The following is a 17044-nucleotide window of genomic DNA, read 5'->3' as shown; positions in this document are numbered from 1 at the left end:
AGCTTCCAACCAGATTCTAAAACTTTTATCTAATGGCATTACTGAAACAGACTAAATAATATTTAAGTGCATTTAAGCGAAGGGAAATAAAGTAGTTATTGTCAGTCCCAAGTTATTATCAGTAGATTGTTGCATTGCCATTCAGTCAATCTTTAGACAATGACAAAGCTGAATTTTTTATTCCATTAGGGCTTAAGCTGAAATTCAGAAAAAATTAAATGCTTCTTTCTATACCACGTAAACAATATTGACCACTTATCTGCTTTACATTCACTCTCTTCCGTTTCCTATTTATACACATTGACATCATATCAAAGAAAGAAAAATGTTTATATATAAATATTATATATAGATATAGATATAGATATACACATACACTCCTGTGAAAAGAATAATGCAAACCATAAGAGGATTTAAGGGCAATAATCAATCAGAAACATTTTCTCTTCCTAGTCATAGTGTGACATTCAGAACTTTCATCAGCATGCAGCCCACTTAATATAACTCACCAACAGTGGAACACTCAGAAAGAAGTTCCACTGTGTTCAATAGAGTTTACTCCCAAGCAATTGCATTTGAAGACTGTGGAGCTATTAGTTTTTATTGCTGTGTAGGTGTAAATAAAAGTGAGGACAACACCTGCAGTGCATTACCCTGAAAGAATTTGTTAGATTTGTTTTATACTTTCAGGTATATTACATTTAAGTGTCTTCTCAGTCTGTCTTCCAGCCCACCAGGCTTCACTATACCCTTTTTAAGAGCAGCTTCTTGGATCGAGATCTCACATTGTAATTTCCAAATTCCAAAAAGCCAAGCATTACTGTGTGATAGGAATTTTTAGGTCTTAAATATATGTTAAACGTTCATAAGTGTACCAACCAAGCAGGTACATAGATCAGCACAGGAAGACCGACCTGAAACCATTTTTGATTCCTAAACCGACCAAATGTTTTCTATGCAAGATCAAAGGAAAATGGAAAAGCCTTCCCATTGTCTTTTCCTTCACAAATCCTGTCTTAAGGGCACATTTAAGATATGAAAAGGGTGTGAGCCTGTGACCTGGCTCAGGAACTAAGTATTTATCATTACAAAAGACTGGCCAGGCTCCCCAGGGTATCCAATCAAGTGACCATTAAACAGGTAACCTGTCAGATGAGATAAACAATGCACTCAGATTTCTGCTGTAGACCGCCTTTTCTGTGATGTATCTGGGGGGTGGTCTTGGGTTACACTCCTTCTGTGATGTATGTATGATGTATGGAGCGGTGGTCTTGAGCTCCAGGGCAGGGAATTTAAAATGTCTATATCAGTGTTTCCCAACCGGTGTTCCGCGGCACACTAGTGTGCCGCCGGACGTTGCCTAGTGTGCCGTGGGAGGGAGGCGGGCGAGTCGGGCTAATCCTCCGACGAGCTCCACCTCCAGACCCATTGCTCAAATCCTTTAACCCAGGAGGGCGGGGGGGGGGGGAGAAAGAGAAAAAAGAAAGGGTGGAAAAAAAGAAGGGGAAGAGAAAATATTTTTTTAAAAAAAGGAAAGAGAGGAAAAAAAGCGAGGGATGGAGGAAGGGGAATAAACAGAAGGGGAGGACAATGAAGAGGGGCGGGGCTTGGCAGGCAGCAGATAACTGGGGAGGGGGGCGCGGCTGGTGGCGGCTCAAGGCAGGAAGGGAGGAGCTGCCTCGCGGAGAGTCTTGGGCTGCAGAGATTTCCCGTTCAGGAGCGCGGGAGGCCACGCCGTGGATGGGAATCTCCTCCTCCTCTTCCTCCTCCTCCTCCAGGAGAGAGGGTGGTCCGCCCCACCGAGTCAGGCCTGCTCAAGCGTGGGAGCCTATAGTTAGAGCTCAGCTCCTTTTCTTGCCTTCCCCGCCCCCCCACGGAGCACATTTTCCTCGCCCCCCCAACCCCCGCATGTAGAATAGAAGCCCTCCAGCCTCCACGGTGCACAAACTCTCCCCTCTGCAACGAAGCGCTTTGTTGCATATCTTTGGTGAGGTTTTTAGGCAGTCTTGGTGCACCTTAAATCAGCGCTAATTGCGCCTGGACGCAGTATTTACTTCCGAGTAGGCCCCCTTCTCCCCCCCCCCAGTAGCACCTGACGTTGCTATTCGTATCATCAGGTTTGTTTGTTGATAATTTAATTGTTTTAAAAGCATCATGCTAAAGAGCTCTCTCCCACCCCCAGACCCTTGGGCAAAACAGAAACACACACATACACAAACAAACACAGAGATTGAGCCCTGCAGGTTTTATGAAATGAATGGATTCTGAATGCCTGTTTCAGTGGCTTGTCCGCCTTAGGCTGCTGGGCCAGACACCTGTTACACGGTGCAGTCCATAAGCTGTGAGCGCTGCTACTGATGCCGCCGAGACCACGTAACGACAGTCTTGAAAGACCTACATTGGCTCCCAGTACCTTTCCGAGCACAATTCAAAGTGTTGGTGCTGACCTTTAAAGCCCTAAGCGGTTTCGGTCCAGTATACCTGAAGTAGCGTCTCTGCCACCATCGTTCAGCCCAGACACTGAGATCCAGTGCCAAGGGCCTTCTGGCAATTCCCTCACTGTGAAAAGTGAGGTTACAGGGAACCAGGCAGAGGGCCTTCTCGGTAGTGGCGCCCGCCCTGTGGAATGCCCTCCCATCAGACATCAAAGAGATAACCATTACCTTCTATGCTGTTACTATTTTTTTTTTTTTTTTTTACATAAGTAAAAAGTGACCTTTCCCCATCTGGCATGGTGGTGTGCCTCGAGATTTTTTTCATGAAACAAGTGTGCCTTTGCCCAAAAAAGGTTGGGAAACACTGGTCTATATAAGGGCAGGCACACCTTGTTCTGGGTTCCTCCTCCCTCCTGCGTGTAGTGAGTGAGGACCCTGTTGCAACAGACCAATAAAGATCAGGCTTACTAGCTGCTTTGCTTCTCAATATTCTCTGGTTGGCCTCTGTTATTTTCTCCTACCAATAGGGAACCTACGTAAGGACTCTATATGGGCTCTTGGATACCCCATGGGGGGGGGGCCAGATTTTTGTTTACAACAACTGATAGCTGAACACACTTCAGAGACCTTTCAAATGAGTCATAAAGGGAAGAGATGCAACTTATTTCACCTATAGCAGAAACCAATATTTTACCCTGCCTTAGTCACAATAGCTAACTGATGTTTAACCTCTGGCAATTTACTTTTTATGCTACCCACCCAACTGAACTGTGGATAAATCTGGATGCTTGAACTTTCTTTCCAATTACAGACAACCTCAGAGAAGAGCCATTACTGATATTAACTTGCAAAAGGACAAGGCACCAACTCTCAAGGTGTGCATTTGTTGAGAAAAAGAGTGAATACTATGCTTTACAATAACAGGTTTGCTACACTGGTATCAAACAGGATGAAATGGCAAGTGTCAGCCAACCCACTGTTAAGAAGCTCTATATTTGTGTGTGGTAATAACTATGCAATTAGAAAGGACCACCTACAATTAAAGTCTTTAATTCTATGTGCATTTCATGAATCCCTCTGGTAATTTTGGCATGTGTATCACTGTACACAACAGAAATGCTTTATGGGAAGAGAGGTCTCTCTTGCTTTCTTGACCAAAAGAGATGCGGCTGCTCAGCTCCACTCATTTAGTCTGCTGGCAAGGAAACATAACTAAATACCTTTCAGTTTTGCTAACTTATGCAGTGGGTTTAAATGGAAGTTCAATGGTTTATTTAGACATCTGCCACTACTGCCAAGAAACTGACAATATTATTGGTACGAATGCCATGATTCACAGCACACTAACCACCTGCAGTCACATCTGCAAAAATGTTGCCAGTATTGTGCATCAACCAACGGAAGCAGCTGAGATCCTGCAGCACATTCATTCGGTAGCTCAGAAGGTGCATCTGGTGAGCCTGTCACCCTACTCTGCAGGCTGTTTGAAGGTGAGAGAACATTCAGAGAGAAATAAGGTCATTGATGGAGCATACATTTTACCAGCTATCCAAGATCGTATCAGATACATATGCAAACGCAAATTAAAATCAACAAGTACTGGTTTGTCACCTCAGTTTCCTGCTTTATATTTCTCCGCATTTACTATCAGCGAAATCTTCCCATCTCTGCAGCTGCGAGGTCAAATAAAATTGTTAGAGGGGGGGAAACACTTGAATGAGGAGTGCAACTTCTTCTATCTGTCTGTCTGTCGATCTTATCTATCTATCTATCTATCTATCTATCTATCTATCTATCTATCTATCTATCTATCTATCTTTGTAACTAAACCAAACTACCCCAACATGTATTAGCACTTATTGAAAAGACTATTATCCTCAAATATTACAAAACTTTTATTTGCTTATTCAGCACAAGCTTTTTAAAGGGCAACTACATGATAAACTTAATTCTCTCCCCATGTACATTTCAAAAGCTTACTTCTTCCTCTTTTGTCTACTGGAAATTGTCTCAAGGATATTTTAGAAATGTAGGCCTGACCACTCAATTCTGAGCCTTCTTCCTTACCACATTTTCACTTTTTGGCTTGTCAATATTCAAATTAAAGACTTAAGAATAAAATGCAGAAGCTACTATTTCCTTAGTGTTAGTTCACAAGACGGTTATCTACAGAGCACAGCATCCAAAAGAGGCCATTTTCAATAGCATAATTCAGTATCTTCCTGTAAAATCATTGCTATGCAGCTGAATTATGGCTAACTTAGTAGTGTCCCCCGCCCCCCACGTTAATCCCCCAGCACCACTACACCATCTTAACAACAAACAAGTAAATCCTAAAAGAGAAAGTTGGAAAATTAAATAGCCTACCTCTCTGTTTTCAGTCACTCAGAGTTAGATTAGAATCTAGTATTATGTGCATACATGTATCTGTGCTGTTTCCATTACTCTTCCTTTTTAAATTTGCCAGCACACAACAAAGCTCAATCTTCAGTTTGGTAAATGAAAAGGTTTCTAGCTATGTGGAATTCTTATATATTTATTTGCTAAAAGATTACTGCCACCTTAAAATTAAAAAAAAAATCTCTAGGCCAGTTTAAATAAAAACAACAACAATGCAATTTTCAATAAAGTTTCCCCACACAACATAAAACAAAAATGCAACAATTTCACACGCCACAGAGATCCAGGACAATCAAGGCAGCAGGGAACACACATCACACAACAAAGTGATCACCACATCATGAAGCCATAGCTCTCAACTTTCAGATTTGAAAATAAGGGATCAGCAGCCTCACCTGTCCCGGGGACAGTCTATGGGATATCTAACAATCCGGGATAGCAGCGGGAAACGGCGCTGGAATAAAGGAATTTCCCGCAAAAAAAGGGAAGGTTGAATTGCATGAAGGTTGAAGGTTGGTTGCATGAAGCAGCCAGGATGGCCATGGGCCAAGAAAACATATAGTAGGCTGCACAGCGGCAAGCATCTTCTCCATATCCCAGGCATCAACAAAGGAAATGGGTCCCACAAAGGACAGCATAGTGCATCATATACTTCAACACTGTATCAGTGGAAGCACTCAAGTCCGCATGGAGGCAGGCAATGTGGTCCTCAAAGTGCCTTGCAAAATCATCACGGAGACTATGCTGATCTCTTGCTTCTATAAAGTTCTTGAAGTATTTACCATTAGTGCAGCCCTCCAGAAAGCTATGCCCCTCCCCAGTTTAAGGCAGCCCTCACCAACCCAATGCCTTTTGTTGTGTTTTGCACTAGAATACTCATCAGGTCCAGCCAGCACTGTGCTCTTGGAAGTTATAGTCAAAAGTACCCAGAACATTAGTGGGATGCTTTTCTAGTGGGATTCTCACAGAACACATTCCAGATATACTTTCAATCCTCCATATAAAGCATTTTGGAGCAGTATTTGGAAAAATAAAAGGCACCATGACTTTGGTGCTAGCATACACAGGAAACATTTAATATGCTACCAGTTACTCCAAAGCTGTTCAGGTTCACATATTGCAAACGTGATTGCAAACAACTCACAAACTAACTGCTGCATGTTACTTTTCAAGAAAAAAAATATTTACTGAATTTATAAACAGCAGTTCCACTTAAGTGTTCCAAAAATTGTTTATCTACACAGCACTCTCCATTTCCGATGAAGCTATTCTTTGATCAGGTACACACATTTGTTTGTTACTTGATGAGTGCACCTATCAAGCAGTGGCTTGCATTTCTGCATGAGCCACCAAAGTACTTTCACATGACCTCAATAAAATGCAATTCAATGGACTTTGTCTACACTTTCAGCTGTCAGTCATCAGGTTATGCACATGTCTCCAAATACTAAGTACTGTACTCCTTTCCTAGAATTTCAAACTGCATTGCTAACAAACAGTAACCCACATTTAAAGATTCAAGTTAAAATAGCCAGCCTCTCTGCCTCCTATCCTGTTTCTTATTGTAGTTATCAGTGGAGAAAATGAGTAGAAAGAACACAGCAAGTACAAATGGCTTCAGACAGGCTAGATGCCTATGCCATTTCTAAGGCAACAAAAGTACTTGAACTTATTAATGAACTGGGCCAATTTGCTTGGTCTTCTCAGATTTACTGCAAACCTTCCAAGCCCATTTAGATGCCATTTCTCCTTTCAACACAGATCTAACACTATTTGTTTGCAAGTCATCTTGCAATATAAGAAGCACAATGTTAAAACCAGTGAAAACAGTCATGATGCAGCATCGTTCTGTATTTATTCGGGGTTTACAGAATCTCTGTATTGCTTTTCAATGAATACTTAGAGAGCAGTGCACAACATGGTAATTAAAACAGGATTAAAATTAAAGCACAATCTATGTAAATTAATTCCCTGAAAACAAGCTGAAAAGCGGGGTAAGGTGATGTTTCACAAATAAGCAAAACAAGAGGGAGCTAAACAGGCAGCTGGTGAAAAGGCATTTGAAAGCCCTGATGCAGCTTCTAGGGCCCTGATTCTTGAAGAAACAAATCTGGCCTCGGAATAAGTTGGAACTAAGAACCGGGTGGCGCTGTGGGTTAAACCACAGAGCATAGGACTTGCTGATCAGAAGGTTGGCAGTTTGAATCCCCGTGACAGGGTGAGCTCCCGTTGCTCAGTCCCTGCTCCTGCCAACCTAGCAGTTCGAAAGCACGTCAAAGTGCAAGTAGATAAATAGGTACCGCTCTGGTGGGAAGGTAAATGGTGTTTCCGTGCACTGCTCTGGTTCGCCAGAAGCGGCTTAGTCATGCTGGCCACATGACCCGGAAGCTGTATGCCGGCTCCCTCGGCCAATAAAGCGAGATGAGCGTCGCAACCCCAGAGTCGGCCCTTTACAGAGGGGTCCCTTTACCTTTAAGAACCGGGTCTCTCTGAATGATTTTACACCTTACAGAGGTATCCTAGGACTGAACTGGGTCCAGAAAACACAGTGGTAACCAATGTAATTTTTCAATACCAGTATACCATGACCATTCTGACTTAAATTCCAAGCTAAGTCACAGTGGTATATTTTACCAACTGCAGCTTCCAAACCATCTTCACAGACAAACCCAGAAAAAGTGCACTGCAACACTCCAACATAGAGGTTGTCATGAAAGAGAGTGGTCCGGTTTCTAGATCTCAGGCACGGCTGCACCTGGCACACCACTGAAACTGGATCATAGCTGTCACCTGAAAATTCAGGAATAAAGCTGGGTATGACAAGTACCTCCAAGCTGTAAACAAGTTATTTTAGGAACAGCATACCCCCATCCCAAGCAGGCCTTTCCCCTTTCAATTATTCCACAGCTGCCCTTACTTTCACTTTGGTTGGACTGAACATATTTCACCATGGGTAAAGGCCAAATTAGTTGTTATGCACAGATGCATATAACCTCCTTACCCTTAAGGGGCGGAAATCGAAACAGCCTGGGGAGGCTGCTACTGGGTGCATAGCCCCTTTCCTACAGACATTTTTTTCTGCTCAAAATCCAACACAAACTCACTCAAGGGGCTTACTGTTTCTTCAAAAATAGCTGGAGGTGTGCAATTCTGGGGTGAGAATGGGGAAGAGCCAGTGGAAATGGATGGTAGGAATGTTGGTCCCATCTGCCTTTAACATCTACTATGACCTTTTGAATTGTCTTTTATGACAACTGGTCTTGTATAAACGTCAAAAGTATTTTGGAGATACACGCATACACATCACCAAGATAGCAAACTTGCATTGAAAGAAGAGAATACAAGCCAGCAACACAAGAACAGTAACAGTTTTCACTTTGTACTCACTCTTACAAAGTTGTCAGGGAACAAACCTCTTCTGCCTTTAAGCTGTCCTTCCCACCAACCTCCATCCTCTTTCCTGATATTGGTGATTATGTCACCGACAGTGATTGTCAGCTCATCATCATGCTGAGCCTTGTAGTCAAACTCCACTATCGCCTCCACTGGAAAGGGAAAAACATAGCCATATGTTACAGAATTTAAACAAAAACGCCCAAAAACATAATTTAAGAAAGCTCAGCAAATATATTTTTGTAGCTCTGCAGATTTAATGAACCACAATTTTAAAATGTGCAGCAATTTCACCAGCAGCATTTAATGAGCGAACAGCTTGAAAAATAAATTTAGGAACCAACACTAAATGTTATGATCAACTATATATATCAGAGAGAGATAGAGATCTCATTAAAAAAAATCCTGGGTGTAATCAGCTATCATTAATAGCATGCATACAATTTATACATGCATACAATTTAATCTAAGTAAAGCTTATCAAGTTATAGAAAAGTGCTGAAGAACATTAGAACATTAGAGATCTAAACAAAACAGGACCCAAATCAAGAGTCAGTTACCAGAGTATCTCAGAAATATTTCATATATGTTAACCACTGATCTACAGTGGATAACATTACAGTGGTACTTCTGGTTACGTACTTAATTCGTTCCGGAGGTCCGTTCTTAACCTGAAACTGTTCTTAACCTGAAGCACCACTTTAGTTAATGGGGCCTCCTGCTGCTGCCATGTCGCCGCCACCACGTGATTTCTGCCCTCATCCTGAAGCAAAGTTCTTAACCCGAGGTACTATTTCTGGGTTAGCGGAGTCTGTAACATGAAGTGTATGTAACCTGAAGCGTAAGTAATCTGAGATACCACTAAAGCAGGCAGGCAAAAAATATACCAGATCATATGCTCACTAATTAAAAAAAATAAATTTAAAAACATTTTATGCCCTCACAGTGGCTGACAAGTACTATAGCCATGATAAAACAAGATTGGTATAGTCCCTCAATCATGGATCTCAACAGTTTCCCTTATTTTAGCTCAAACCAGGCATGGCCAAACTTGGTCCTCCAGCTGTTTTGGGACTATAATTCCCATCATCCCTGACCACTGGTCCTGTTAGCTAGGGATGATGGAAGTTGTAGTCCCAAAACAGCTAGAGAGCCAAGTTTGGCCATGCCTGGCTTAGACCATACTGCAATCACATTTTGCCTTGCATGGAACTGGTTTTCCTGTCACTCGTTTCTTTCTTTATATACCTGTTATTTTATTTTTTTTCTTACACAAAATGGAAAGACCAAACCTTTGGCAATCCCAGTAGTGGCGTATTCTATGTTTTTCAACATCAGACCATGGGTAGTCAATTTAAGAGGTAATGAAAACGCTTCCATGTTCCAGAATGAGATTTGGAGTATTGTTTGTATGCTGTTTGGAGTGGCGTTTTCCCCACAGGTGCAATTCTTAGTTGTTGTCACCATTGATACAAACATCTTGGTAAATAACCATCCCTATAGTACTATCCTGTTGAAGCAGTCAGGCTGTCAGAATCCCAAACAGCTGCATTTAGAAATCCCAGACTCTTTCAGAGTAGAAACATCCCCAGGACACATTCCTTCAGCATATTTACAACTTAAGAGGTTGAAAGGAGCAAGTAAAGAAATACCAGCAAGCATCAGCTTTCAATGCATATCATTTCTGCCTGTGCCGTAAGTGAGTGCTGGAGTTGTCAGGGAAACAAGCAGCTGAGACAGTCAGGGTAATGTTGACCAATGCAGTTATTAAGAGGATAAAACATTAGATGGCCACGCCTATATATTGCAGCAATCTATTTCCCCCAAATATGAGAAGGGGACCACTGCTTCTTGAAAGCATTTCATAGGGTGCTAAATAGCAATGAGACTACTGTCAACGTGCTGGTACTGGTGTACAAAGCCTGGGACCAGAATCATAGCTGTCAACTTACAGATTTGAAAATAAGGGATCCGCAGCCTCAAAAATAAGGGATCAGCAGCCAAAATAAGGGATTTTAGTCAACCAGCTGAAATACAAAGTTAAAAGGGACCAGATAATTTTGGAGAGCAGCGCCGGTTTTTAGCCCTTCGTTTCCAGAGGTTGCTGCTCAAGACACCAGCTAATGAAACACTGCAATTAAATAACTACAAGCAGCAACCACTTTTCGCACAAAACGAAGTCCAAGCTACAAAGATGCTGCTGCAGTTCTATATCTTTTCTCTCTTGCTCCATCTGCAGCTCTCAGTTCCATCAGGCGGGATGGGAGGAAGGGGGGGGGGGGGGAAATAGCGCCCGAAGTAAACTTGCAGATCAGACCATCTATGCTAGTCTACCACTATAAATCTATGGGAGAAGTGCTTGCGGTCCTTCCTCCACTTTACCCCTCTATGGTTAGCCCTTGGAACACCTGCCCGCGCCTCCGGCTCCTCCTCCTCTTTCTGAACTGCTTTTTCTATGGTTGCCCATGCTCTCCTCTCAAGGCTCCTCAGCAATTCATAGGCCATGTCAGGCAGCCCATCTCATCTGGGTCCTTCTACGGTGCAGCCGCAGTACGGACTAGCGGGAGCGGCAGCGACGGCGGCAACGGGCAAAGGGGAGACCCCAGGCAGAGACGCTCAGTTTGGCGGGCATGAGGAGGATGGTGGCGGAAGGGCCCGAGGCTCCCACCAGTCCCGACAGGGAGGGGCTCCTGGGGGCCAAGGCTGGTGAGAGAAGGCCGGAGGGGGGCGGGCCGGGCAGCCAAGCAACACAGTTGGAGCTCCCTCCTCCCTGGCTGGCAGGGAGGGAGGGAGAGGAGCTGCTTCCTTTGAAACCCAGGAAATTTAAGGGACATCATCAATAAGGGACAGCAGCGGGACATGGCGCTGGGATAAGGGAGTTTCCCGCCAAATAAGGGATGGTTGACAGCTACATACCCAACCAATCACTCCGTTCTGAAGGAGAGGGCATCCTGCAAATATCAGGAAGGCCATTCCACACTATGTCATAATTGGGCATTGAGTGTCCAAGAACGTCCTCCCATTACCTATCAGACAGACACCTTCCCTACTGTCTGTTCAGCATCTGCTAAATATGTTCCTCTTTCAACAAGCTTTCTAAAATCCTTGTCCCAGTTGGTATCTGTCTTGAATTTGAATTCAGCTGACTGGAGCAGCCCAGCCAGATGGGTGGGGTATTATTGTTGTTGTTGTTGTTGTTGTTATTTGCTGTTGCTGTTTTAAATTGATTTTGTATTTGTAACTGTTTTTTAATTTATTTATTTTATATACCCAAGGGCTTTGTTTTATAAATGTCATGATATTGTACATCGCTTCAGGATGCTTCACAGGAAGCAATTCATAAATAAGATTATCAACAACAACGTATCTTAAACGAGTTTGCTCCTGATAGACCCAGAATAACCAATTATCATGTTATTGGCAGTTGTTTAGAAACAGAGTTATATATCAAGCATCCAGGAGGATAAACAGTCCTGGACACTATAGGTCATTTCATCTTATTAAGTTTGCGACTTAATAGCCTCTCTCACTGCTACCTCGAATCTGCACAGACATACAGAATTACAACAGTATAACCCTTAGTCTGTACATATTTGCAGTATTTCCACATTAATAAAAGAGCTGTGACAAATGTTAAAAGTCTCAGAGCTCCAATTAAAGTCAAACGCAAATCATTCAGTGACTCCTGTAGGTCATAGGATTGTGTTCAACAAAGGTATACTTGAAGGGCCTTTGAAAGCTACGCTTTGATTTAGTCTTAAGTCCACTGAGTTCCCTGGAACTATTGTGAATATGTCACAGTGAACATCTCCTTAGGTGTTCCCTCCAAAGTAATCTGTACCAAAGCAGTACACGTGATTTTTTATCACAAGGTGAAAGTTTGTTCCCATGCCAACACAATCGGTTGTTAAGGACATTCTATAACAGTGAAATCGGAACAGCAAAGAAAACACCCGTAAGGTGGCATTAAAATCAATTATTACCAATGCTGCTGTAACCATAATGAATCCACTGTCAAGAAGCCTGGAACAAAGATTTTAGACTGATATTTAGAGAGAGTAAGATACCGTTGTCAAAGGCACCAATTGTGTGCAACTTAACGGCTGCACAGGAGGAGGAGTTTAGAGACTTTTGTTTCCCCTTTTATAGTTAACCAAAGTTTGCTATGCCATCAGAAACTGATTAACATTAACCATAGTTAGTTTAAGCGAGTGCTATTAGAATGATATAGGAAGCTGCCTTATGCTGAGTTAGACCATTGGTACATTTAGCTCACTACAGTCTACACCAGGGGTCAGCAACCTTTTCCACCCATGGGCCAGTCCATCGTCCCTCAGACCATGTGGGGGGCCGGATTGTATTTTTTTGGGGGGGGGATTCCTATGCCCCACAAATAACCCAGAGATGCATTTTAAATAAAAGCAAACACTCTACTCATGTAAAAACACGCTGATTCATCTGACCATCTGCGGGCCAGATTGAGATGCTGAACCATGCCTTAGGTTGCCTACCCCTGGTCTACACTGACTAACAGCAGCTTTCTGGGGTTTCACAAAAGAGTGCCTTGAGATGCTGGAGAATGAACCTTGTACTTTATGCATGGAAAGCATGTGCCTTATGAAATAATGAGCATAATCATAATGAAGAAACAGCTACCATACATCAAAATCTATCTCTTTCCTGTATGGCTTTACATATTACAGTTTATGTTTCCATTATCATGCTACCTTTTCAACTCATAAAGAGCAGCCAAGGTGACTAATAACTTTGTCATAATAATAAAACACACGAACGCAGTTAAAACATCAAAAATCCAATCAAACAAATCATTCAACCATGTTAGATGCAGTAATAAAATTAACTGGCAGCATTCAGCGTTAACTAATCACTGCCCACGGATAAGGTCCCCAAAGCCTTAGTGAAATGGTTTCGCCTGCTTTCCAAAGCAACAAGTGTTGAAAATCTGGCTCTGAGGGCATCCTGAAGAGAATAAAATACACAACACAAAGGGGCCTCCTCCAAGCTCAGATGCCAGCAGGCTGCATCTGATTATCACATGGGGATGGATTTTCAAGGCATCCTATGAGTCACCCCAGAACCAAATAATTTAAAAACCTTAAAAGTTAACACCATCATCTTGAATTGGACCCAGGAGCAAACAAGCAACCAACATAGCTTTCTTGACACTTGATACAGCTACATAATCCATGGGGCTAGCCAACAGTCAGGCAGCCATGTACTGAAAGTCAGCAGCAAAATGATCAAGCAACTTGTCTCATGAAGAAAGGTAACCATATTTAGGGCTTTTTAGCTTAGAAAATACCTAGGGGGTGGGGGGACATGATGGGTGTATTGAAAAAAATATGCATGGTGCAGATAGAGAAAAGTTTTTCGCTCGCTCATAATACTCAGGGAAATCCAATGAAACTGATTCAAGATTCAGGACAGACTAAAGAAAGTGCTTATCTGCACAGGGGATGGTTAAACTGTGGAATTCACTTCAAGATATATTGATGTTCCCAAATTTGTATAGCTTTAAAATAGAATTAGAGTGATACCTCGGGTTAAGAACTTAATTCGTTCTGTAGGTCTGTTCTTAACCTGAAACTGTTCTTAACCTGAAGCACCACTTTAGCTAATGGGGCCTCCCGCTGCTACACAATTTCTGTTCTCATCCTGAAGCAAAGTTCTTAACCCGAGGTACCATTTCTGGGTTAGCCGAGTCTGTAACCTGAAGTGTCTGTAACCTGAGGTACCACTGTAGACAAATTCACAAAGGATGAGGTTATCAGCGGCTATAAGCAACATAGGCTATGTTCCACATCCACTCTCATTGAGGCGCTATGGCTCTGAATACCAGTTGCTAAGAACTGTGGACCCACCTGCAGAAACCTCTCCCCAAGGAGCAAGGCCTAGACTGTGAAGGAGAACAAACTGGACAAAACCCTGTCCACTCAGCCCAGCCAGAATTCAAACAAGGCAGCTGGCACGAAAGCCCGCCAATCCCCAGTGGCCAACCTGCTCCCTGAGGGGTAGGAGTTCTCTGCAACAGGCTGCAAGAGCCACCCCCACCCCCGTCTGGGTAAGCAGCCATTACAGGTGAGAAGAGCACTGCTGCAGGTCTGGTATGGCTTGTAGGCTTCACCAAGACACCCAGTTGGCCACTCGAGAACAGCAGACCAAACTAGATGGGCATTTGGCCTGACTCAATAAAATTCTTCTATGTTCCGTGTCAATATGTACTAAGCACAGCTATCAAAAGAGCACCAGAACAACTCTATTTTAAGAATATGGATTGCGCCCAGAAGCAGTAAAGCAGCGGGACAGGGAAGCTATTTCAAGCAGAGAAGCAGAAAGCAGTAAACGGTGCCAAACCTTTCATTTGCCCAATTCACTCCAGTAGCCCATCCTCCAGCTAGACTCATATCCAGTCTTAGAGCTGTGGAAGATGACAACAAGCTAGGAAAGGAGAGGCAAAAGCTGTAGGAAGCAGTAGGCAACGAACACACTTTAGCACGGCCTTCTGGGTAAAACTGCTCCTTCAAATACAGCGTACAGTGGTACCTCGGGTTACATACGCTTCAGGTTACAGACTCCGCTAACCCAGAAATATTACCTCGGGTTAAGAACTTTGCTTCAGGATGAGAACAGAAATCGTGCTCCGGCAGCGCGGCAACAGGAGGAGGCCCCATTAGCTAAAGTGGTGCTTCAGGTTAGGAACAGTTTCAGGTTAAGAACAGACCTCCAGAACGAATTAAGTACTTAACCTGAGGTACCACTGTACACACTTTTGGTTCAACTGCATTCTAAAGCAGCAATCCTGCGCTGTAAAATTCCAAAGAGTTGCAAGCTTCCACACTAAACGTAATCTATGTATTAATCAATTTGTGTGCTATTTAAATTGCAAACAAGGCAGCCAGTGTGAGGGGAGATAATCAAATATTTCACAATGCCATATGATGCAGGAGGCGGGACATAACCTGTGACTCTCCAGATCCTTTTAGACCCCAGCTCTCATCAGCCCCAGCTTGCATGGCCTATAATAAGGCACGATGGGAGTTTCAGTGCAGCAACATGTGGATGGGCCACAGATTAGCCACCCCCTGCCAAAACCTACTTTAATATCGAACTGCTAATTACATTCAAGTATGATTCTTTGCTAATGAGCATTTCTTTACATTTTGTAAATAATTAAAACTGGAATAAATATGGAATTAGGGAAAGACCCGTGCCCCCTTTTCCCCTCGCTCTTTCACAACAAATTTCCTGGAATTTGCCTGAAAAGACAGTAATTAACAACAGGAATTGTTTTGAAACATTACATATTTCACTCCTTATGTTAGCCTTCTCCATGATTAGAAAAATCTGTATCCCATCCATTACCTCTTTTTAAAAGGCTATACAGGCTTTTAAAGCTCTGTCATAGATAATTTAGCAAGATGCAGTGTTGCACGTCTTTAAAATTAACCTACCATTCCAAAGAAGCTTTTCACCACCCTCATTGCTAATTAGAACAGCTTAAAATTGTCAAAAGCCTCAAACTATGGCTGGCTATTTTAACAGGCCATTTTTCTAAAGCATTTTTATTTTATACCTAAATTGTTATGCAAATACAGTTACTGAGGCTGAAATCCTATGAACACTTAACTGGGTGTAAATCCCACTGAACTCAATGGGATTTACTTCAGAGTAGACATGTATAGGATTACACTCTAAGAAAATAATCCACCATTACAAGGCATACTAAAAGTAATGCTGATTTAGGCATGAGAAATGCTTTGTGGATTGTCCTCTAAGCTATTACATAAAATGACAATTAAAATTGTATGAGAACAAGTACATAAGAGAAATAGGAATAATTTACCAAAATAACTTTACATACTGGAGGGGAAAGGAAGAGGAAGGGATGTGTACACACAACAGAAGAGATCTGCTGCTTTGAAAAAAGATGAAATGCTTTTAACAAATTTGATTTCAGAATAGTATATTTCAGGTGCTCCATAAATACCAAAAATAAGAGTTATTCAGATCTGTGTCAGGTGTCACTGATTCAATTATAATAATTTTCTAATATATTCCTACTTTAGCCTCCTATTTTAAAGGAACTCCAAATAAAAGTGCAGGCATATACAAACCATAAAAAGCAAGGGGGGGCATTTTGCACTCAATAATCCACAATCTGAAATCCTACACTACTAAGCAAGCCATAAGGGAAGAAAAATGAGTACAGCTGTAGAATAAAGCTGTAGAATAGATCTTTGTCCAAGTAGGGAAGCAATACTTTCAGTTTCCTCTTTAAATCTTCTTCTTATTTGGCAATCACTTGTAGCCGAGTAAGATCGTCTTCCATAAACACGGTTTTAACAATGAGTCCATAAGTGACTGTGGAGGCCAATTCTGGATCCACACGTCCTTCCACAGTGGGGATGTTGGCTCCCAGGTGGGAGTTGATCACGGTGTGGATTTGCCAAGCGTGCCTTCCTCCTAGCACGTTTCTCCCTTGTGTCCTGAGTTCGAGTGTCTTCAAAGCCCATGACACCTTTGGTAAAGGCTGTTCTCCAACTGGAGCGCTCGCAGGCCAGTGTTTCCCCGTTGTCAGTGTTTATACTGCATTTTTTTTAGATTTGCCTTGAGACAGTCTTTAAACCTCTTTTGTTGACCACCCACATTACGCTTTCCATTTTTAAGTTTGGAACAGAGTAGTTGCTTTGGAAGACAATCATCAGGCATCCACACAGCATGACCAGTCCAACGAAGTTGATGTTGAAGAATCGTTGCTTCAACACTGGTGATCTTTGCTTCTTCCAGTACACTGA

The 17044-nt window shown here is 42.5% G+C and overlaps 1 protein-coding gene across 5 annotated transcripts in view; it reads right to left on the bottom strand.

Moving 5' to 3' along the window:
* The window catches only part of SH3KBP1 (SH3 domain containing kinase binding protein 1), a 135731-nt gene that overhangs the window by 106816 nt on the left and 11871 nt on the right, over window positions 1–17044 (bottom strand). For 4 of the 5 annotated variants that reach the window (XM_077927467.1, XM_077927468.1, XM_028727555.2 and 1 more), the window contains exon 2: window positions 8223–8380. In XM_077927467.1, the coding sequence (XP_077783593.1) occupies window positions 8223–8380 (158 nt within the window). The remainder of the gene's footprint in view (window positions 1–8222; window positions 8381–17044) is intronic. The other variant, XM_077927466.1, reaches the window with a different exon arrangement.

This window comes from Podarcis muralis, chromosome 4, assembly GCF_964188315.1.
Source record: "Podarcis muralis chromosome 4, rPodMur119.hap1.1, whole genome shotgun sequence".
NCBI classification, from domain to species: Eukaryota; Metazoa; Chordata; class Lepidosauria; order Squamata; family Lacertidae; genus Podarcis; species Podarcis muralis.
Note: the sequence above shows the minus strand (reverse complement) of the source record. Positions and strands in the feature narration are given on the sequence as shown.